Here is a 24,271-nt window from a genome sequence, read left to right as displayed (position 1 = left end):
ATTATGATTGACTTAAGAACCTTTGCCTTTGGCATTAGGTCAGTCAAGCCACATTTGATTGGCAGGCTGCAAAATAAATGAGAGCATTAGTGATTTTGCACAGATCTGGGGTATTGCTGAGTCACCTTTACAGATAATACATTCAGAATAAATGAATCTGCTCCAAACAATAAGCATATTTTGGGGCTCCATTTGATAGACAGTGGCACAGGACAGAATGAGAATCTGACACAGACAAAAGCACACGAGAGATACTGTGAATAGATCGTGAGGGTGAAATGGTGGACAATAATGAACCCGATCATAACTTTACTTCTTGAAGAAGACGTTGTCCTCTTCCCAGAACCAGGTATAGGTCAAGTTGCGGGGGTAGGCCTCAGCCTGGCACGTGAAGAAGGCATCCTGCGAGATGTTCACTGTGATGTTCTCTGGAGGGGATATGATGAACGGAGGGCCTGGCGGACATGCACAACTAGGTCAACAAAGCATAGATAAGACATATTGTACACAAATGTTGATAGATAGATAGATTATTTTTTTGCAACTTTAAAGGGCCCGTATATAACCTGCGCTCTTAATGTTTTAAAAAAAGGAACTAAAATCACAACTGAACCTGTTTAGTTTGAGACAGGGACAGTGTACAATATACATGTACCTTACCAGAATGTACAAGTGATATTTCAGTTCTGTTTTGTTCTTTAGCTGTTTTTACATTAAACCACATTATGTTGAAAATATGTCAGGTACAGGGACTTTAATGATTTTGTTTTTATTACTTTAATTTGGTTTTTGTTCTGTCAGCCACAGCGTTAAGTACTTTTCCTTGGATCAATAAATGAGTAAAGTTTGTCTAGGTATCAAAACATTCATCCAAAAGAATAGTTGATCTGTGTCAAGATGTGAAAAACATTGCAAATAAAATCTGTTTTCTTTGGGGCAATGATTCACAACAGAACAAAAAACATTTAGGTTTCTGACACAACACATATATAACAATGTGATTTTTTTGTAATATCCTAATAGTTTTAAGGTTGAACAAAGAATATACAAACTATTTGATGTTTACTGAACCTAATTATGACACAATATGACGATTGACATCAAAATTAACTTGGATGGGAACAAGTTTGAAAGGGCCAATTGGGGGATATTAACAATGTATGTGTTGTATTAGACCTGATTTTGTCCCCAGTTCATTCCTATTTTAGTCCTTGGTAAAGATCTGGTTTAGTCCCTGGTTTAGTCCTTTATTATTCTTGCTTTTCAGTCCAAAAGAAATGAGTTAAAATGTGCCTTCAAATTAGTCGAGGTGTAAGTATTCGACAATTTTGAATGGACTACAAAATTAAGAGTTTTTCAATAAATTGTCTAGGGCCAATGTAAACAAATATGTCCAGGCATATTCCAAACGCTTTCCATCTCACATTGCCATAATAAGCAAGTCAAGTATTTCCATGAGCCAAGACCTTCACAGCACAAGCCGGACTGGCCCGTGCTGAGGCTGTTTGTTGCTCTTTGAGTGGGAGAGGATGTCTGCCCGTCCTTGTGTGTGAGAGTGCCAAACCGCCCTTTTGGGTCCCAGCTGAGTGCCGGAGATTTGTTGGCACACTAGCCTCTTAACTGATCTGCTGCTCAGTGGCTTTCCAAGAGGGCCCCTATTAATCTGTCTGTGCCGTAAATTATACAGGCCGGGTCAAGCATCTCCTCTGGCCCGGCAGAGGCAAAATGTGATCTGCAAATACTGCTGAAAAACAGACCAAACTCAAAAGCCAGAAAAGATGTTTTCGAGGGGGGTGAAAGCGTTAACGTTTTTAGCAAAGGCAAAAGGATTAAACGTCTGCTCTTCACAAAATCAGACTTAAGGGGCTCTCAAAGGATCAGATGGCTTAGAAAAAAGAATAAAAGTAGAAGAACCTTCATCAAGAAATTGTGCCTTTCCAGAAATATGTGGAGTGGAAACACAGTTGGAAGTTTGATTTTGTATTTTCTGAGTTTAGATAAGGTCACGACCACTCAGCTGTGCGCTGTGTGGGGACTGCGCTGTTTAAATTAGATGACCTGGAATGCAATGTTTTGGAGCTTTATCATCGACGATTTTTCACGCTTCACCAAAGAGGATAAATTTTATCCTCTTTGGTGAAGCGTGAAAAATCGTCGAACAGACGAACATTTGAGAGCATTTACTTTCCATTTTAACCATTAACTTCGAGCGGTGACGGTGTATGATTTGGTGCATCAAACACAATCATTCATTCATTTGTTAAACAAGTCTTGATTTTGTGGTAGAGGGAAAGCACAGCCCTGATTTGGATGGATTTCTGTAGTTAAAAATTCTAACATTTATCTAAAGCAAGAGCCCAAGGCGTGCTGCTTTGGACATTTGCTCCTCAGTGAGTTTGGGTTAATATTTAACAGCAAAAATGCTTAAACACAATTGTTCTGCACCATTAAGCTTTAGATGTTAAACGCAGTAGCTGGTTGCCCAGCACTCGCCGCCATGCCGCTAAACATAGTGCTGCATCTTACACTATTTGGGTTGTGCTTAGCCGTGTTTGCACAAGGATACGGGCTCAGGGTTGATCTAACACAGGCTGAAACTATTTTACACTGCAATGAAAATCCATAAGTAGCTTATCCTAAATATGAGCAATTTGATAAAACAGCAACACAGTCTCTGCAGAGGTTGGGATTTTGCTTCCTTGGTTTGGCTCCTTGCTTTTCTAAAAACATATCATACATCTTTTTTTTACGAATACAATGGATTTTCGTCTCCTTGGCAATAGCAGCTCCTCAAGGCAAGTGATTTATAGCTAAGAAACTGGATGTACTCTTACAGCACCAAGAGGTCTTATACATATCTGAAAAATCCTTGTTAACCCCAACAATACAGCAGAAAAAAACCCTTTGTGTGTGTAGGGATGGATACATATTTGTCATAAGGCTGTAGTTGACTAAAGACCTGGTTCTGTGCACCAATTAGTCAACTTTGGCCGAATTCTACCTCTGAGCCCTTCACCTCAGCACTACCACTTAATATTGCCTGTCCATGAGAGACAAAGGTGAGAAATTTCAGTAACACACGGAAAAATAAACTCAAAAGCACTTTAATCAAATTGTATTCGCTTTGTGTCACAGCAATCATCTGAACGCGAAACAATTGTACTGTATGTTTAGAATTCATAGATGACTCACTGTCGTCTCTCACCGCTGCGCACACCTCAAACCTCATGCTCTGTTGCTGTGGACTTTACAAACAGCGCGGGTCATTCGTGAGCCGAGACCCGGAACAAGCAAGAGACCAGCACGGGCTCAGAATCTCTCATGCCACTGTGGGCCCCCGCGGTGTAACTGGGGTCTGCAGCGATTTGAGCGAGAGGGCATATTGGGGGGGAAGCTCTCCTGTTACCAGGGTCTACGGCGGCGCAAGAGAGGCAGCAATCCGCACAGCACAGAAGAGATGCAGTGATGAAGCAGAGAGACATTTAACTAAATAAAAGCATCCTACGACTACGGACCTAACTACACGCCAGAGTATGACAGCTTCGATATCACCGATGCCGATATTAGAACCAATGTATTACTCAACCCTTGTCTAAACCATAATTACTGAGCAGGAATGGGTCAGTAAGAAAAATACAACAAAGAAAACTAGAAAAAAAAGTCTATATATGTGGCATAATTCATAATGGTCTTCGGTTTAGCTTGATAATGAAAATGCAAAACCCAATAACCAGAGGGCTCCAGACCCAGTGTGAGGGTGAATGGATCCAGGCTTGTTCAGGCTACCTTGAACCAGCAGCCGTGTGGTGTGAATGACCTCTCCCTGTGGGCTGAAGGCTCGACACGTGTAGGCCCCGCGATCCTCCCGGGTGATGGATAGCACCGTCAAACTCCCATCAGACACCTGCACACCACAAATATGAAGTTAGGGCTGTAGTTATTTTAGTAGTCTGGGATTTCTGATTATGATTATTTCTGATCGTAGACCTTCCCCAAATTACTGACAAATGAATGTCCGAATATTTAGCGCAAATCCATTTCTCTGTGCAGTAGTTTGGTTGAGTGTCTGAGATGCAGTAGTGCAGCTGAATGCAGCTCCAGAGTGACGTGTCGCTCTGACAATTCAAGGCTCTGAGTGAGGCAGCGCTGGATTTAAATACTCTAAACTCTGCGACAAACTCAAGGATGAAAGTGACCTTCAGCACAGATCACACCAGTGACAACATAGGACTTATGTTTGATCAAAGTGTCAGTGTGAAGATGAGAGAAGACTGTGGCCATAGACATTAGTTAGCACTTAGAAGAGGAAGTGCTACCACAACATTGTACACATTGCCTCTGTTCTCTCATTGGCTACTGTGAAGTGATTATGCCTGTGTCCATGTTTACTGGACTGACATAGACATGTAAATGAGTCGTGAAAAGAGGCGTTAATGGTAAGAACTTACTTTTACAGCGATGCACATGCATTAATTAGGCTCAGTCCACCTTTCGGCTTGTGAATTCCCTTCAATAGTGGAAGTCTATAAAAAAGAATGTTGTGCAAACAAACATTCACCCTTTAAACCCTAAATATATCTGCATTTATATCAGCTATAAGCACTTCCAACCTCCTTTTATCTGAGTTTTGTTTCAAGTAGTTCATTAGTTACAATTATTCAGATTAATTATTGCTGCCCCACTTTATACATGTCCTTTACAGACTCTTACAATAAAAGTTGCTTTAAAGGAGTGAGTTACAAAACTATTGGTGTTACTCAGCATAATAACTACACCGGCAGACCTGAATTAGTTTGTCATACAAATAAAATAGAGCATTTTTGATATCAAAACACTTTTAGCAGGCCATTATATTTTGATGACCACATTTCAAACAAGGCAAAGCTTTCAGACATCAGACACAAAAGAATTGATTTCCCAAATGTCAAATATTCTAACAAAACATATTGAGTGCAGACATATTATACTTTATCTTAGCCCTGTGTTGAAAGCTATTTGTGTTCTCATCGCACATGTTTTACAGTTGCTAATTTAAACTGTCTCTTCTTACAGGAGGCTTCTGAAACGCCAGCAAATTCTGATGTGTAACTCTTTTATGAACAAAGCTCCATTCATTTGAATAATTGATTTAATGTGGGGGAGTCAGGTCCATTCCACAGTGCAGCACCACCACTTGCTGCACAGCAGAACTAAAAAAGACAAAGGCAAGAGGACATTTGAAGGCAACAGAACATAGTGTTTTAATGTTGTTGAACTGAAATAATCTGCTGAAAAAAACTTTTGAGATCAGCATATTGTATAAACTATTCATTGCACATTAGAAGTGGATCTGCAGTGTGTTAAGTGTTAACTTAAAGGTGCACTTTGAAACATTTCTGGTGCAGGGTAATGCTCGTTTCCACGGAGAATGAGAATGTTCCCCAGTACTTCATTGTCTATTTATTAGATTAATTAGCTGTTGGTATTACTCAAGAACACCTTGAAAAACCTGTAATCTTACTGGTAATAGATAACATTATAGGCAAAGTATGTTGGACAAATTAGTCTAGTTTTTTTACTTAACATAGTTGGTATTATGGAAAGTGAACAATAAAGTGTAAATTGAATTCTGTGCTGTCAGTCATACTTTCCAGCTCAGAGGTGCTTGTTGTGAACATTACCTTGTACTTGGCACTGCTGAACATGAGGTTGCCTTCACGCAGCCAGCTGACAGAGGGTTTGGGATTTCCGAAAGCTGTGCAGGTCAACGTGATGCTGCCCGCTTCCTTGGCTTCGACATACTGAGAAGGAGTCTCTGTAAAGGTGGGGGGAGCTAGGGAGGGACAAAACAGATACAACATTTCAAAGGCAATTAAAGACATTATGTACAATGTGATTCTGTCTCATTGTACATAACAAGGTCACAAGTGTGGCTCCAGTGTACCTTTAATTTGTCTGCGGTGTATACACATTATAGTGTTTATAACTATAATACCTATAACACTATATTCCTATAACACTTTAGAGAAAAGCTGCAAAAGAGCAAAGGCGGAAGATCTAACCTTAATAAGTTAAAGATATGTGCCAACACAGCACATCTGTCACACAGAGTAATGGAGCTGATATTTTCCATGCACGAGTTGCTACCTTTTTAAATACATTGGGCTTGTCTACTGTCTTTTTCAAGGACAAAGAAGTTGCCCTTTCTTTATCTAAAGTAAGACAAATACTTTTGACAGGTTCATCTTAGGTATCTACGTATATTTAGAGCAAGGGAAACAGCAAAACACATTTCACCAATTCACTGAAAAAACCGAGGTCATTGTGCTTGGCCCTAAGCATCTACGAGACGCTCTATCTGAGCAGATAGTCACACTGGACAATGTCAGTGTAGCCTCCAGTTCTACTGTAAGAAACCTTGGAGTCTTATTTGACCAGGAGCTCTCATTTAAAGCTCATATAAATCAAGCTTGTAAAACAGCCTATTTCCATTTGCGCAACATCGCCAAAATCAGAAGAATCCTGCCTAAAAGTGATGCCGAAAAACTTATCCATGCATTTGTAACGACTAGATTAGACTACTGTAACTCCCTGCTTGCAGCGTGTCCTAAAAGCTCCATAAAAAGCTTTCAACTGGTTCAAAATGCAGCAGCAAGATTACTAACAGGAACAAAAAGAAGAGAGCACATTACGCCAGTGCTGAAGTCTCTTCACTGGCTCCCCGTCGAGTCCAGAATCAAATTCAAAATTCTACTCTTGACCTACAAAGCCATAAATGACATGGCCCCATCCTACCTCAAAGATGCTATAGAACCATATCATCCAAACAGAGCTCTTCGCTCTCAGAATGCCGGCCTTCTGGTGGTGCCAAGAGTCTCTAAAAGTACTGTAGGAGGTAGAGCGTTTAGCTACCAAGCCCCTGTGTTATGGAATCAGCTCCCGACCCATGTTAAATATGCTGACACAGTCTCTTCATTTAAGTCCAGGCTTAAAACGTTCCTCTTCGAAATCGCTTATGGTCAGAGTAGTTAGGAACAGAAAGATAAACCCACAGCTTCAGCTACGCTGCCCTAGGAGTAACTGTGCTGGGGGAAGTATGACAGCTTGAGCACTATCCTCTTCTTCTGACTACTTATGCTATCAAACAATATTTATTTTTTAATTCCACTTGCAAACTGTTCACCGCCTTCTTTTTCTTTCTCTCACTCCTGAGGACCTGTGGACCCAGATGTCCCTCTCCTGGTGAAGTGGTCCCTGCCCCATGTGGACGGTCCCTCATCTGCCTGAAGAGTGGCTCCAGTTCGCCTCAGTCGGTCCCTCATCTGCCTGAAGAGTGGGTCCAGCTCGCCTCCGACGGTGCCTCATCTACCTGAAGAGTGGGTCCAGCTCGCCTCCCACGGCCCCTCATCTGCCTGAGGAGTGGGTCCAGTTCGCCTCCGACGGTCCCTCATCTGCCTGAAGAGTGGGTCCTGCTCGACTCCGACGGTCCCTCATCTGCCTGAAGAGTGGGTCCAGTTCGCCTCAGTCGGTCCCTCATCTGCCTGAAGAGTGGGTCCAGCTCCAGTCTCCTCGTGTCCGTCTGTCCGTCTGTGAGAGTCGGATCTCTCCTTCACTGGAACTCCTCCAGGTTTCTACGCTTTTTTCCCAAAGAGGTTTTTTTTTGTAGTTTTTCCTGGCCGAGAAGGAGAGTCTAAGGACAGAGGACCCTGGGACATCGTCCCTCGCCACCACAGACATTGTCTGACTCCATCGCCACCACAGACATTGTCTGACTTCATCGCCACCACAGACATTGTTGATTCATTTCTCCCTGTGGCCCTCAGAGGCAACTGTTGTTGTGATTTTGGGCCTTACAAAAATAAATTGATTTGATTTGATTTGACCAATTCCCTTCTAGATTATGACAACCAAAAAAACAAAACAAATTGTAACATCTTTCTCAAACTGATAATCACTGACCAACACAGCACATTTGATCCAAACCAACCATTGACACAAAGCCAGTATTGATATTCTCCATCTAATCACCGTATAATAGAGGCTGATCTGCTTATACATGCACACATGCAATGCCATGTTTGGATTACACATATTATGTGTAATCCAAACATGGCATTGCATGTGTGGAATTTACTGGGACAAAGTTATCATTCTCTGCCACAATGTTTAGTGATTTATTTCTTTAGCACTTTAAAGGACAAATATTATGCGTTCATTTTATTAACACACATTTTTTTATGACCTTTAAACATGATATTGAGTACCTTTAGTTTGGCAACTCATGTTTTAGAGCTTAATGCTTGTTTTTGATGAGGGAACAATGTTATGGCAGTAAAATACCCATTGGAATAGAGAAAAAAACACATACAGACTTACAAAGATGCTTATGATTACACAGTGACAATTTTACACCTTAAGCTTCAGCGAGTAATGTATGTATGTAACTCAGGCAAAGCTGCATCTGCTTGAATATTTAGTGAAGAAGGTGAGCTCCTCATGAGTCATGCCTAACTGTATCCTTTCTTGCACAAACAGCAGGTGATAAGTGCGCTTCATAAATCTTCTACAGCAGTGATTATCATAGTGAGGTCAGAAAAGCATTGACCTATATTCTGAGCTGTGGAATACAATACGAGACAGGCCATACAATTTTACAGCAAAATGACGCCGCAATCAGAGAATACAAGGCCGGTAAATCTTTAGTCAAACTGAAGTCTGTCCTGACACAATTCAAATACTAAAACCCAGTAACACGTTGTAGTCACTGGTAGTGCATGAACACTGGAGGGAGCAGGAAATGTGTTAAAGGCAATGCAATAAAGGGGAGAAGAGAGTGAAAAGAGGCTAATGTGAGCCACTGCAGAATCCTGCTGCAGTAAAAAGGCATGGCTATTTTTAAGAGGGGCAATGCAAGTGTAACCCTTAGAGATATATAAACCTTGCAACTCTGCCTTCACCCCACAGTGCTGCTGTGTGAGAAAGAGAGGAGGAGGGAGGATTCTCTGATGCCTAAAGCAATGACAACTGGCCACTTCGATGTGTGAGGATGGCATAATTTACCTGATAATCCTGCACTAGCCTATTCTGGACGCATGTTTGGAAGTCATCTGAGGGCAAAGCAAGTTCACAGGGATGTATCAGAGGTGAAAATTGGCACAGAGGTGAAGTCTGAGTGTGATATAGCACTTTGCGAATACAATCTATATGCATCTCAGTTTGGATCTATATGCATGGCTTCCTGCCTTAATGTCAACAGGCTGACAGCTAAAGTGCTCAGAGTAATCACTGACAAGCGCTGATGTTTGACAATGATAGGGAGAGGTGGGATGCAAATGGGTGGCTATAAATAGACACACTTCTTATTATAAAGCGGCTGTGTCGTCCCTAAGTATTCTTTTAAAACATATAGGGCATATTAATGGAGGGGTAATGAGAAGAGGTTTTGTCTAACTGGCAGATATTCATAGACCAGTCAGTGACTCATTACTTGAAATTACTCAAAGCTAAAAGCTGAGGTATGTATCATAAAGCTGTTTGTGTAGGAGAGTGGGTGAGTTTCAATGACATTTACAGTCTACGTTCTGCTTTCTGCTTGTGTCCATGGAGCTTTGCTTTGCCTAGAATGTTCCACAGAATGCGTTTGACTTCTATGTTCCATTTATTCAATTACAGGTGTATTTATTAATAGGTTAAGAACCAGGGAAGTTCTAAGGGCCCAGAAGAGAGTGGAAACATACGCAGACACGGAGAGAAATACAAACTCCAAGTAAGACATGCAGTCTTAGGCCGGCTGCACACTAGAAGATTTTAGCTTAAAGCGAAGGAGCATTTGATCCCAACACACTCAAGGTTCTGCCCAAACCCACAGATGGAGAAATGTTTATTGCCATAAAAAGTGCAACTTTGCTTTTAAAGCAATAACATTTCACACAAACATGACACTGGCCACCACCAGTTAGGCCAAGAAGAAAACATTTTGTGTTTCCGGTAACCCGACCGACCTGAATAAAGGAAACCCGACCTTAAACATTTTATCGCATATTTACTGGCTGTACGTTTCGAGAATGTCAAATTGTGAGAGCGAATCCAAAAGCTGCGGGAAAAAAAAATCATCTATGGGGATTGTAAGATATAAAAATTGCCCCACTTTTAATAAGCTTCGTTTTACCAACGAGCGCATTCATGTTTGCGCGAGATGGTCTTTTTATTTATTTTTTGGTCAGGGTGCAGACTGGCTGCCAAGGCGACAGGCACGCCCAGTGTTTCAGCGGTGAAGTTATAGGCCCGCTTTACTTGTGGGATATGATCATATAATCGTTTTATGAGCAAACCACCTTTTGTTTTCACAAACGTGGTGTGAGAAAACCAGCAAGGACTCGTCACAGAGCGATGGTGCGTTGCCTGTGATCGCACGTGTGAACGCAGTGATTGGAAACATTTGTGGAAACTACAAAACCAAACAATCGTGTACGCTCATTTCCTCATCGGAGCCACGGAGTGAAAAGTAGCTGAAGCCCCGCCCCATCGCCCGCATCCGCCGAGTTAATCTAACCGGTGAGGTAAACGCGGACACACCGCAACAGAGCGGTGATTACTAGATCACTATTTTATTCAATATCTGCACCAATGAGGCCATTTCAATGTGAAGCGCTGACAGATATAAGATATAAAATATAAAGAAATATAAATAAATAAAAAAATAAAAAAAAAATAAAAAAATTCCAATGTCACCGGAAACACAATATTTTTTTTTTGGCCTTACATAGTGCACCTTTGACACACTTTCTAACATTTTGGAAATGGAAGCTCAACTCAACAGAATCAGCAATGCAGCCATAATATTTGAGCAACATAGATGTCTGAGCTACATTAGCTACATATATTCTGTAGCTCAAAAGGCCTTGCAGACATTACAGTTCTACAGTGGTAAAGTGTGCAGGGCCAGAGTAGGATCTTAAGGCCTTAGGCTAATAGATTTTGAGGCTCCTATTGGTGTTTTTTAAAATAATGTACAAGCCAAACTAAACATGTTTTGAATAAAACCACTAAGTGCTCTATGTAAACCAACAATCTACAAAATCTACAACAAAGTGACTGGTGTGGCTCCTCCCAGGAAAATGTCATAATTATTCCTTGTATTGTAGTGCATTTAGGGTCATGATATTTTAAACTAGTTTACACACCATCACTGCGGGCTGATGTGACATTGGAACACTGACTTGAGGCTAAACCTTCAATACCTTTGAGGCTGTAGCCATCTAAATGACCCCAGCACTTCATGAGGCCATCATGTAGCCTACTCCATGAACAGCCTTTTGAATGTAGTCCTGGCTGTCTCCATGCAGAATGAATTGGGTTGTAGAGGTCAGAGTGAGTGCACATTTATGAATTGCATTGGAATGTCTATTTGCAAGACCACCACAAAGCTCTGGGGTCCCTGCAACCGCTTTTATTATTCATGTATACATCTCTCTATAGTCGACTTCAGCACCATGTACGTTACATGTTTGTTGTATACAACACTGGTCTATGTGGCAGGCCTCAGACCACACAACGGGACTGTCTGATTGCTCTTTTGGTAAGCTCTGCAATTGTTTCTCCATGTGGACCTCAATGTAATGACATTAGAAAGCATTGAAGTGGCAGAGCCCTGTTCTCCTAATCTTCTTCACTTTTTCACAGTGGTATATCACTCAGGAATCGAATCTAATATCTGTGCAGCCATCCTTCACTGACTTCATACATGTGTTGCAGACAATACAAAATAAGGCTGCACAAATATATCACAAAATTATCTATCCATATTTATCCATATTGCAAGAAAAGAAATACAACATTGCTAAGTAATTGAAGGGAAATCTGCATACCCGCAGCTGCACTCTAGCTACACTTAGATGACTGCCCTCAGATGGCCCTACTTCTTTCTGGTTGTGGTTCTCCTTTTTGGCGTCTAATTGGATGATAGTACTTTTTTAGCTGCTACTTATAGTGACAAGACCAAACATTATCCAACATGCATTAATATTGTTTATGTATTATGTTGAAGCAAATGTTGCAAAGAGATTTATTTGTCATCCATGCCTGTGTGTCATTTCTCTCAATAAAAACATCATCATCTTAGTGACAGACGTTTGCAGACGCAGCAGCTCAGTTAGCCGTGTCCTGTTCTAGACTGGTTCCTGTCCACAGAGTCTTCATTCTGAACCAGGCCTAAAGCAGTGACAGTCCTGAAGGCAGCGGCAGAAGTCTGAGCCTGCAACACTTCAGCGAGAGGAGAGAGAAGTCACACACAGACCAGCAGCTCTGATGAATCCCAACTAATGTGCTGTGACCGCAAGCAGGGTGGGACTGAATGTTGATGGACAAAAGACTGAGACCCCAATCAGAGAAATGGGCATTGATTAAACATTGTATTTCAGGCACACACAAAAAACAGAGGAATAACTATGACATGTTATCATAACCATTGATTTACACTGAATTTGCTAGTGTATAAGAAATGAAGAAAACAAGATCAAAAGTATTTATATGCTAGACAAAAAATGCAATGTATTTAGACATCTACCAACTATTGCCAACTAATAGGCAACATCATGCAGTCTTTATGCTTATTTCAATCAGCTGCCTTTATAAGACGCTGCATAATGCAAAGGGCGTGTTCCTGAAGAAATAGAAGGCCGGCACAGGGCCTTTACCTGTACAGAGTGTCTTACCGTTGACAGTCAGATGCACCCAGCTGCCATTGTGGAAGGTGTCGTACTGCTGCTCCAACATGAGCACCTTACACTCGTACCAGCCCTGGTCGTCTGAGCGCACGTCCTCTATCCGCAGGGAGGACTTTCCGTGCAGACTGGCCCTGCCTGAAGGAGGGACAAGGACAGGATGTCAGCCAGAGGGAGGGGACATGTGGAGGTGAGAGCGACCAGTGCATTGACTTTAATAAGGCACATAAAGGAGAAACACATAGATAATTCTACACTTAGTTCTGGTAAAGAGTTCAGAGGGTACACTATAGTGAGCGTGTGTGGAAGTAAAATTACATCCACACAAGCTGCAACAAAGCAACTGCAGCTACATCAAAGGAGCATGCACAAATTTTGAGTGTGTCGGACCTAGATGCTATTGAGACATCCTCGTCTCCATGGGTGACTTCTATTTCGGAGATGCACCGAGGCAAGGACAGGTCGCTGCTTTCATTGAGGACTGAGAAGGAGGGGCCCTCTGGGTGACACAGCAGTCACTACCAATCTTCAGTGATATTGGCTGTGGACTCGGCGAGTAGTGGAATCAAGAAGAGCTGCATTTGACTTTTGCAGATCCAAAGCCCAAAGAGGGGATTGATGTGATGCTCAGGGCAATCTGGCAACTGGATCATAACAGATGGTGACGTGCAATAAGGTCTAAACAAAGGGCTTTCAGGGAACACACGCCGGCTCAATACATCAGCATTATCAAAGCCCGGCGATCCCTCATTAATCCTCTCACTGCTATATCCCACTCACTTTGGGATAGTCCTTAGTATTTTGTGTTTTGCTACAGAACTCACACTTGCACTTGTTCATAACTGCCTTGACATTGATTGTATTTTCATTGAAATAGTTAAAGCAGGAAGCACACATAAAATTACATTTACGGACATGAAGAATTAATTTGCAAAAACAGAAGTGCCATTTTACTATTCAATCTTTGTCTAGCTGTGTTTTCAAAAGCTGAATCTTTATTTTCGTGCATTAGAAATATGATTCCATCCCTTATTGAGCAACTCCCCTCAACTATACTATTATCAATAAATACATTAAAACATTATTGTTATGATTATGAATAATATGTAGACCAAAAAAATGGGACACATTAATTCACACTTATTTGCGAATGAATTATCTTAAATATGTGATTCAAAAGTAGAAAGGTATTTAAGGCTCTATACAGAAAATTAATTCAACATGACAAATGTGTTTCTTTAAGTGCAAATGAGGCCTTGGGCTAAAGAAAATGTTGCGTCGTTTTCTGACCTTTGCGCTTTGCATGTTTATTAGTCACTTCACTTCACTTTTGCTTTGTATCCTGTCAGTCACCAAGAAGACATAAGATGGCATCAATATAGGTGACTCATTAGTGAACTGGGGTGTCTAAAACAAGCTTTAAATCAAGAAAAGAAAACATTTGATCAATTTACATCAATATTTAAAATTAAAAAAAATAACTTGTGATAAATTAACACATTTTGTATCATGTACAGTATCTTATCTTACAATGTCACCAAAATCCAGTACTACTCACTCGACCAAAGGGTGCCCTGGCCTACATACAGTAAAAATCTGAAAAAGAGTGAAAATATAGGCCGTGTGTGAACTCAACATGTCTCTCTTATGAACTCTATTAGGACCGCCCATCTATAGGCCAATTTGTTCCTTCAAATCCTCCGTGGAGAAGCAGGGATGTGATATTCTGGTGTGATTAAGGCCAACTGGAGATGAGGTCCAGGTGCTCACTTAAGCAAGGTCATAGGAGGGCCGTGGTGACATTTAAAGGAGCATCTGCATTATCTCTGCGGCCTCATTTTGAATATCCCCTCTCTGTACTACTTAAAAACTATGTAAACTGCTGCACTAAAGCGGTGTAAATAGTACATTAGAAGGTGCACAACTTAACATCTGCTCTGTTCATGGAGATGTTATTGCTTTGCCTGGAATGGAATGTGTGTGGCAATATAAATATGTATCCTTTTGAGCATCACAAACTCCATAGTGTATTATAAATGATGTATCCCATTTTGTGTTGTTTTCTACCATCAATATGAATATTTTTAAGTAGGTTTTTCATTTTACAGATGTTGAAATAAATAAATAAATAATACAAATAAATAAATAGATTAATACAAAATATGGATAATAAATGACATATTCACCCTGTAGATGAAGATGAAAGAAAATGTGCTAGAGTTCTATGAAATTCATAGTTAGGTTCTAAAGCAAAGTAATACTGAGTACAAATGAACTTGGTTGCTAGCCAGCTGTGTGGTGAATTACAGCTCCACAATGAAGCTGCAGCAGACATAATTTCCTCATAACGACACAATCACTCAGAGTTCGATGCTTTCTCACACACTTTAGTCACATATATTTCAAATATGCTCAAGTAATGGACTTGAAACGTCAAATGTTGTATGGGCGGACTGTTGAATAATTAGCTGTAGGTTTTCAACTGAAATTGTCTTGAAGAATTTTCAAAAAGTAAAAAATAGACATCACGCTTTGAATGAGAAAATGACAGTTGATAGACAGATGGGTGCATTTAGCGGAAGACTGACCGAGCCATCAAACTAAATTGGAACCTACCTCAAGCTAAATATTTTTAAAATGTGGATAAATTCAGCAAGCATTTAGCCCTGAGTCATAGTTTTGACTGTGCAATTGTAATCGGAATTCAGTTATTTCTTCTGATCAATGATATGCCTGGGTCTTTTTAATTGAGATGTTTATAACCAATCCTTCAAAAAGTGGAGGATTTTGACTATGGGAATGATTCAAATCTGATATTGATATTGATATATATATATATATATATATATATATATATATATATATATATATATATAATATAATATAATATAAATATATATATATATACATACATATACAGTGGGTTATTTCTTCCTTGCAGCGCAGAGATTCTCTCAGAACTAGGCGGACAGACTAGTTTAATAAGATGTAATAAATATTCTATACTCCCTTTATCCCCCCTCCTCCTGCCTTGGTATTGCTTGATATTCATCTATAGCTCATTAGACTCAGTAGAAAGAGCTGCTTTCTTCTACTTCTCTACTGAAACTTTACTCAAACAATGACATGTTTCAGTGCACGGCCTTGGGAATATATATAGTCAATTGAATTATTAAAGTTCCATGGCTTCGGCCAAATACCTACAACGGGTGAGGCAAGTCCTCAGAAGCCAACTCAATAGTAAGAACAAATCCCGGGCAATAAACAGCTACGCCCCGACAGTGATCAGATACTCTGCAGGAATAATCAGTTGGCCAAAGGAGGAGATACAGACTACAGATGTTAATACACGAGAGCTCCTGACCATGCATGGAGGGTTCCATCCCAAATCCAGCACCCTGAGACTGTACACTAGCCGTAAGGAACGCGGCCGGGTACAAGTGAGCGTGAGAGCCACTATCCAGAACGAAACGTCCAAGATCCATAAGTACATCAAGGACAAGGCTCCTACAGATGACAGGCTCAGTGAATGTCTCAGGCAAAGGGGAACAGAGGATGATGAGGTGCTGGAGGGACCATCATGGGAGGACAAACCCCTACATGGGATGTACCATCAGAACATAACTGAAGTGGCTGATATCATGAAATCCTACCAATGGCTAGAAAGAGCTGGTCTGAAGGACAACACAGAGGCCCTGATCATGACAGCACAGAGGCCCTGATCATGACAGCACAGGAGCAGGCCCTGAACACCAGATCAATATAGAGGCCCAGATCACACCAGACAAGACCCAAGGTGTAGGCCGTGCAAAGGGGGCCCTGAGACAATCCTGCACATAACTGCAGGAGAGTTATATATATATATATATATATATATATATATATATATATATATATATATTTATATTGAGTCGTGAGTCCACTAAGACATTTGTATATGTATCACATTGCTCAGATGTGTTGTGTTAGCTTTGAACAATTTTGCCAAAAATCCTAATTATTTTTCCAAGGAAGGAATATTGCAATTTGATTAATGAACCACACAGAGATAAGTAAAGCACTAACATGCAGAGAATTTGGGGAGGTGCAAACGTGGGGCCATAATCTGCGATTACATAATCATGTTTTGTAATATTGCAGTGTAATTGCAAATACAATTAATCATTCAGCCCTATCTTGTGTATCTTACAAAACTAAATTTATGATTTGTGAATTATATTTGAAATGTCTGGTCAAGTCGGTTTAGGTCAGAAGTACAGAATCTAGTTGTATTGTTGTGCTAGCGCCAGTATAACACCTGAGACACAGGTACAGCTGCCACTCGGCAGTAAAGCAAATCTCTGACTTCTCTATCAAGCTTCGTTACGACTTCCAGCCACATTTTGTCACTGTCAAGATACGATCTGGTTGCATTTCTTTTCTTTTAAAGACAGGCTTTTCTCCAAAATCAGAAAGGATTTATTGCCATTGTCAATTAACAAAATTCACAAACATAGGAACTTGTCTTGGTGATTCGATGATATTGAAAATTTCCTCTCATTTATGTTTGTTATCTTCAGGAAATGTCAAAATGGTTCTAGTATAATTTCTTCCTTGCAGCGCAGAGATTCTCTCAAGATGTAATATTCTATACTCCCTTTATCCCCCCTCTTCCTGCCTTGGTATCGCTTGATATTCATCTATAGCTCATTAGACTCAGTAGAAAGAGCTGCTTTCTTCTACTTCTTGACTGAAACTCTACTCAAACAATGACATGTTTCAGTGCACGGCCTTGGGAATAGTCAATTCAATTATAAAGTTCCATACCACCCTAATCTTGCACAGTGCAGTCCTATATGTATTACAGCAGTCCCGCAAAAACTATTGACCTCACAGAACAAAGACAACACTTGTAGAACAGAAGCAGCATGGAATATGTCTGTCCATCCATTTTCTTCGACTTATCCAGATGCAGCAGTCCAAGCAAGCCAAGCTCTCCCTTTCCTCCAGCACCTGGCCCCAGGAGTTCCCAGGCCAATCGAGACAGTCCTGTCTTCCCTAGGGTCTCCTCCTACCAATGAGAGCTGCCCTGAACACCTCCCTATGGACGCTCCTAGGAGGCATCTGGAACAGATGTGCAGGAACAGCAGCTCCACTCCAAGCTCCTCCCGTGTGATTGAATGTGGTAAATGGTCACATAAAGCGCTTTACATCAAGGAACCATTCACCTATTGGCCTTGGATTTGGAGGTGCTGATGCATCCCAGCCGCTTCACATTTGGCTGCAAACCATCCCAGTGCATGTTACAGGTCCTGGATTGATAAAGCCATCAGGACAACAATGACGTGTGAATTTATAAAGTGTGCATATGTACAAGATGAGCCTGGCATATGTGTGTTGTTCCTTAACCACTAGACGGCCGGGCAGCATAGTTTTCTTCCCGTTTCTGAAGAGACGGCAGGTTTAATTATTTTATTACCAACTTCGCTGTTTGATATTACTCAATGACATGAATAGTGACGATATATCGGTACCCCCCTAATAAAAAGACAACTTGACGTGGGATTGCCCAAGCTGCCCACCTCGTGGCTCTTTTTTTATGTTTGGCAAAGTGAAATGTTTTTGTGTGATTATACTGTATTATTATGACAAAGAAATAGTGAATTTTGAGTCTATTTTCTGACGTATTTTGACAAGGGAACTCGATTGCCAGAGTATACAAGCAAGGCCAGTAACGTCTCCCGGATTGGCGTTACCGGGGCTCCACCCTGGAGCCAGGCCAGGGGTGGGCTCGACGGCTCGACGACGGCGACGAACTAGATATAGTCGGGCTTGTTTATGTACGAGAGGGTTGGGAACAGGTCTCTCTGGTCACAAGGTCTCGGGTGCCTGTCACAACCCAGTGGGGGATATTGGAAGTAAGGAATGCCGTCAGGCTGAAGAAGGAGGCTTGTGGGATTCCTGAGGACAGGCATTGGCAGGCCAAGCGCAGTAAAGCTTTTGTGTTGTTGCAGAGGCTAAACACAGGGCTGGGAGGAGGCCATCGGTTGGCCTCAGAGAAATTCTTGCAAACCGTCCAGCTCCTCAAGAAGGTGAAGCAGTGCTCACCAACACCATTTATTTACTTGTTGGCCTCAACTGGGGATGTCTACGGATGGTGGAAGAAATACTTTGACATTAATCCCGCAGTCAAGTCTTCTGAAGAAGAAGCTGAGGACTCGGAGGCTGACTGGTCCATCACCCAACCTGAAGTCACTGAGGTTGTTGACAAATTCCTTAGTGGCAGGACTCCGGGGGTGGATGAGATCTGTCCTGAGTACCTTCTGCAACATTGCATGGGAGTCAGAGATAGTCCCTTTGTTCAAGAAGGGGGGCCGGAGGGTGAGTTCCAACTACAGAGCGATCACATTCCTCAGCCTCCCCGGTAAGGTCTATTTCAGGGTACTGGAGAGGAGAACCTCGGATTCAGAAGAAGCAGTGTGTTTTTTGTCCTGGCTGTGTAAAAGGACAAGCTCTATACTCTCCATCGGGTGCTCGAGGGGTCATGGGAGTTTGCTTGACCAGTCCACCTTTGCTTGTGGATTTGGGAAAGGCTTTCCACCATGTCCCTCCTGGTATCCTTTGAGGGGTGCTCTGGGAGTATGTAAGACCGGAGCAGGAGCTGTGTTTCCATGTTCCGGTCGAGTGGGAATTTTTAGACTCCGCCAGAGCTGCCCTTTGTCACCCCTTCTGTTCATTGATTTTATGGCCAGAATTTCGATGCACAGTCAGAGGTCAAAGAGTATCCGTTTGGGGGCCACATGATCTCATCTCTGGTCTTTGCAGATGATGTTGCCCTAATGGCTCCATCGAACCTGGACCTGCAACATGCACAGTTTGTAGCCGAGTGTGAAGCAGCTGGGATGAAGATCAGAACCTACAAATCGGAGGCCATGGTTTTAAACCGGAAAAAGGTGGCTAGCCCCCTCCAGGAGGGTGGGGAGTCCTTGCCCCAAATGGAGGAGTTCTAGTATAGTATGGTATAGTACTAGTTCTCAGGGTTCATGAGTGAGGGAAGAATGGAACGTGAGATTGACAGGCGGATTGATGCAGCATCTGCAGTGATGCGGTTGATGTATGGGACTGAGTTGAAAGGTACAGCTCTCGATTTACCGGTGAATCTACGTTCCCACCCTCCCCTATGGTCATGAGCTTTGGGTAATGGCCGAAAGGACAAGATCACGGATACAAGTGGTCGAAATGAGTTTCCTCCGTAGGGTGGCTGGGCGCTCCCTTAGAGATAAGGTAAAGAGTTCAGTCTCACAGGAGGGGCTCGGATTAGAGCCACTGCTCCTCCACGTCGAGAGGAACCAGCTGAGGTGGCTCGGGCATCTGTTCCAGATGTCTCCTGGGAGCCTCCCTGGGGAAGTGAAACGGGCATGTCCCACCGGGAAGAGGCCCCGGTGAAGACCCAGGACACAGTGCAGGGACTATCTGTTGGCTGGCCTGGGAACGCCTCAGGATCCCCCCCGGAGGAGTTGGAAGGATTTTGGGTGAGGGAAGTCTGGAGAGTCCCTGCTTAGACTTCTGCCCTGCAATTCGGCCCCGGATAAGCAGAAGAAGATGGATGGATGGCCAAAATGTCACCAGGTATTAAGGCATTGGAGAGGAACCTTCTACGGTCAGCAGTGGAAATGAATGATAACAAAATGAATAGGGGAAGGATTTAGGCAACGTGACCACTATGCTAATCTGGCCCAAATGATAAGAACAAGTCCGGTGATGGCTTATGTAATTAAAAACTGCATAGAAAAGGTTTGGGGTTCTGATCTGTGTGGAGAGATTTCTGAGCACTCAGACAAGACAACCTCTTAACAATGGTGCAAAATACAATTCAAGATATTTCTTTGATGATATAGTTATGATTAAAGCTCTAAAAATTCTATTTGAATTCCAAGATTTGCTGTGTCTACATTCCCAACATCTTGATCCAAATGAATCATTTTGGATTAAAGATTTTCTGCCAACACTAATTCAGAACAAGAAGCAAGCAAGTTCGCATTGATTTTGTGTCATCTAGTACGATATGCTGTAAAATTGACATGAATGTAACATTCCGGATCTTGTTGAATTTTTTCAGTTATTCCATCATGTTATTGTGGAAAAAGTTCTAAATAACCTTTTAGTGAAGCCAAAATGCTATTTCTGTTCTTCAATTTTTTTCAGATCACAAAGATAGATCCCATTAAAATACACAAACACAGCTGAAACTATGTAAATTGTCTTGTTTTACTTTTGTAACCAGACTCAAATCCAAGTTTTTGAAAGTCAGCCAACAGCATGATTACCCTATTGGTCTGTTCGCAGAACAAACAGGAGAACCATCGATTTTTGTTCATGTGAAAATGAACAATAACATATTTCCTACACCATAGGCATGTTTCTTTTCAATTGAATGTCAGTTTCTTTGCATTGATATCCACTGGGCAATAATCTCACTTTTTTTTTTTTTTTATTGTCTGGATTTGAATTACAGATAGACACCAGATAAAAGCTATCTGGGTCCATTGCTTTCCAGACAGAAGGATGATTAAAAACATGCATTGGACATGATGTCGGAATTGAAAGGCAGATGATGGGAAAATCCCTTTCAAATTCTCAGCCAATTTCACCTTGAGAGCAGAATATAAATAATCTGATGAGAAAAGAGCTCCAGCCTGCAAAGCAAATGTCACCTCATTAGAGCTGTCAACATTACTTAGCAAACATATTTGTTATGCTCGGCATTAGTAAGCATACTGCTTATCAAAATTATTATTTTGTCAAGGATCCTAAGAAAAGTCTCAGTTATTGAGTGAATTTGGATCTGTACAAGTCAACTTAGTTGTTTGAGGGTATTTAGAGTTAGCATCTCTGGCACCATCTTTTCATTTATTCATTTATTTATTTATTTTTTCATTGGCATAACCCATCATACCCATCAAACTAAATTAGAGCAAAAATGTATGACAATTAAACGTATTGTAATTCCTGTATACGTTATATAAAGATATATATCGGCATCCTTGTAAATACCTGCATACTCCGGGTCCACGTGAGGAGGGTAGAAGCGAAAGTTGATGAAGAAGGGGATGGGCATCCCATACTTGAACCACTCCACCACGTAGGGCTGGCCGTTGAGGGGGTAGGGAACGTCGCATCCCAGGATGACGCTCTCTCCTGCACGGGCCGTCACAAACTGAGGCTCCTCTCGCACTCCGTAGGCACCTGGGGAAGGGAAGAAAACTGAGTGGCTAGGCAAGGTCATAGTCCAAGGTTATCTGACTGCTGTGGGAGCAAGTCAAGGTGCTGCTGCAATAACAATGAGAAGGCATAAATACATCATAAATACTTTGGCAGTGCGGAAATAAAAATAAAAAAAACAACTTTATATTTCTTTTTTGGGGAAAAGGGTATCTCTTGAAACATTTTATGACTATTCTCCCAGACAGCTTGAATTTGCTAAACTAATTGAAATAGTTACACAAGAATGACATCTGAGCAGGGTGCGATTAGAAAAGCTGAGCAAAAAAGACTAGAGAATGAAAGCAAGTGAATGCTTGTGATAAGATGAACATGTGCTAAGCTACAACTTCCATCACTCACGCAGGCAAAGATTGCTCGTGGCAAATTCAATATACAGCCAAGGCCAATGAGCTGGTGGAGGAAAGATTAACGGCGCTTGCAAGTAACGTGAACGTGATTCATCTTGACAGAATCTTTTCCATCTCACTTGTCTGTACCATATGTCACAACAAAAAAACTCAAATGAGGTCAATATCACAGTAATGACCAACAGCTCCTCCTTAAAGGCTTTTGTCAAAGATGTCACTCATTCATTCATTGATGGACCATTCCCGCTGAAAACGCCCCTTATCGATTACAGGCTAATTACTATGTAGCTAGGCTTTATGAGCGGAAACCTGGTGTGGTAGCATTTTACCAGTCGATAACAGCTAATCAGATTCGCTGCACATCCCTCTGTGGATTGTCTGTCTCCTATGCTGACACAATTACCTACTGACTGCATTCGTTTCATTAAGAGAACAGTATAGGGCCAGGTATCAAATTGTGAAGCCTGGGAAACAAACAAAAATGGTAATTATCAGCATTACAGCAGTACAGAAGAGAAATGTGACTTTGCAATGTTTTAGTCTCTCAGCAGCTATGTAGTTTTAGCCTGAATGGTTCAATTGTAGATCGATGTCTTACAATTTAAGGCACATTTATTTGGAAATTAATCAAAAAGACAATATGCCCCATTCATCAAATCTCACATGCTTGTTTAGGTAGTGGGATGTCTTCTGTAAATAATAATAGGTAGAAAAAACACAGAGAAGACTTGGATTGGACACATAATGCAGTGGGGATATTTCAAGCGTTATCACAATGTTATCTAACATGAACAAAATCTTAATTATTTAGAATGCGAAACCACCCTCATGAGCACCAGCGTTACAATCCTTTAAGTGTTTCTACTCTCAAGCCAAATCACAACAACAAGCAATCTAAGAAGCCCAATTTCCAGCACTAGTCCTAACACTATAATTCAAGCAAGAGGGTGATTTCGCAGCAAGGCAAACCCAAACTAATTTTTAAAAGATAAATTTATGGTGAGCCTGAAGTATTGCAAAAACATAAAATATCTCTGCAGTAACCTTGACATGAGGTCACAAACTAATTGACTAGATTTGGCTTTTCAACCAAACACAAAAACTTGTAATTGCCAGACTGACAAAATTTAAAAAAAACTCAAGATTAGGAGTGTAATCAACAAACAGAGGGGCAGGTTTTATCCTAATCCTGCCCCCAACTATAAGAGAGCACAAATAAACGTAAATGGAGTCTATATCAGTAACAGCTCTCATCATGAAGAGGCAGTGTGGATTTGTGATGTGCGCTCGATGGCAAAACCAGATAATAATTGAGCAAGTGTGTGAGCTTCTCCCAGCGGTGATCACCCCCCTCTATCACCCCATCTCCTACTCACACACACACACAATCCACGCAATGCATTACCTCGAGCAGCGCTAAGTGTTGATTGGCTGCCAGTGACATCATCGTAGATAGCACACCAACAGCCCCCTTGGTAGGTATGACTTCACTGTTTATACAGTTGAGATGGAGGAGAGAGAGCAGAAGACAGAGGTAATGTGCTCATCCTCCCCAAAAGGGCTTTAGCTCATTTACAATCAAAGACTCAAGGGAAGTCACCAGCGCAAGGTAACGCCACAGAGGAGCACTCACACCATACACACACATCAAGAGTATCAGCGAGGTGGAGGAGGGAGGGAGGGAGGGTGATTACTATGACGGCCACAGGAGTATTGTAACCAGTTTATGTGTGTGCCTCCAAGGCAGCCAGTATTTACATACTGAAAACATTCAACTTTTTACCGGAATTTGAAATAGCATACATCTAATGGATACAGTATGCATTGTAATGAATCAACACACTTCCTCCTGACGGATGAAACGCACAGACTATAGTCAGCTACAATGTGCTAGCCTGGATAAAAAAGGTTCTTTAATTTGTGTTAAAAAAAACACTCAATATCGCATATGTTTTAATA

General features: G+C 41.5%; 1 protein-coding gene across 3 annotated transcripts in view; it reads right to left on the bottom strand.

The window, feature by feature from the left end:
- igsf9bb (immunoglobulin superfamily, member 9Bb) overlaps positions 1 to 24,271 on the bottom strand; it is a 75,521-nt gene that overhangs the window by 33,695 nt on the left and 17,555 nt on the right. For all 3 annotated transcript variants that reach the window (XR_011926953.1, XM_072446783.1, XM_072446784.1), the window contains exons 2-6: positions 21,735 to 21,926; positions 12,693 to 12,839; positions 5,661 to 5,812; positions 3,787 to 3,904; positions 314 to 455 (exon numbers count right to left, since the gene is read on the bottom strand). Coding sequence is in view for 2 of the 3 variants with exons in the window: in XM_072446783.1 (XP_072302884.1) it covers positions 314 to 455; positions 3,787 to 3,904; positions 5,661 to 5,812; positions 12,693 to 12,839; positions 21,735 to 21,926 (751 nt within the window). In the remaining variant the exon portion in view is untranslated. The remainder of the gene's footprint in view (positions 1 to 313; positions 456 to 3,786; positions 3,905 to 5,660; positions 5,813 to 12,692; positions 12,840 to 21,734; positions 21,927 to 24,271) is intronic.

The sequence above is a fragment of the Eucyclogobius newberryi genome, unplaced genomic scaffold (genome assembly GCF_026437365.1).
Source record: "Eucyclogobius newberryi isolate DKJ021-1_F unplaced genomic scaffold, fEucNew1.0.hap1 SCAF_15, whole genome shotgun sequence".
NCBI lineage: Eukaryota > Metazoa > Chordata > Actinopteri > Gobiiformes > Gobiidae > Eucyclogobius > Eucyclogobius newberryi.
This window is presented reverse-complemented; position numbering and strand designations above follow the sequence as displayed.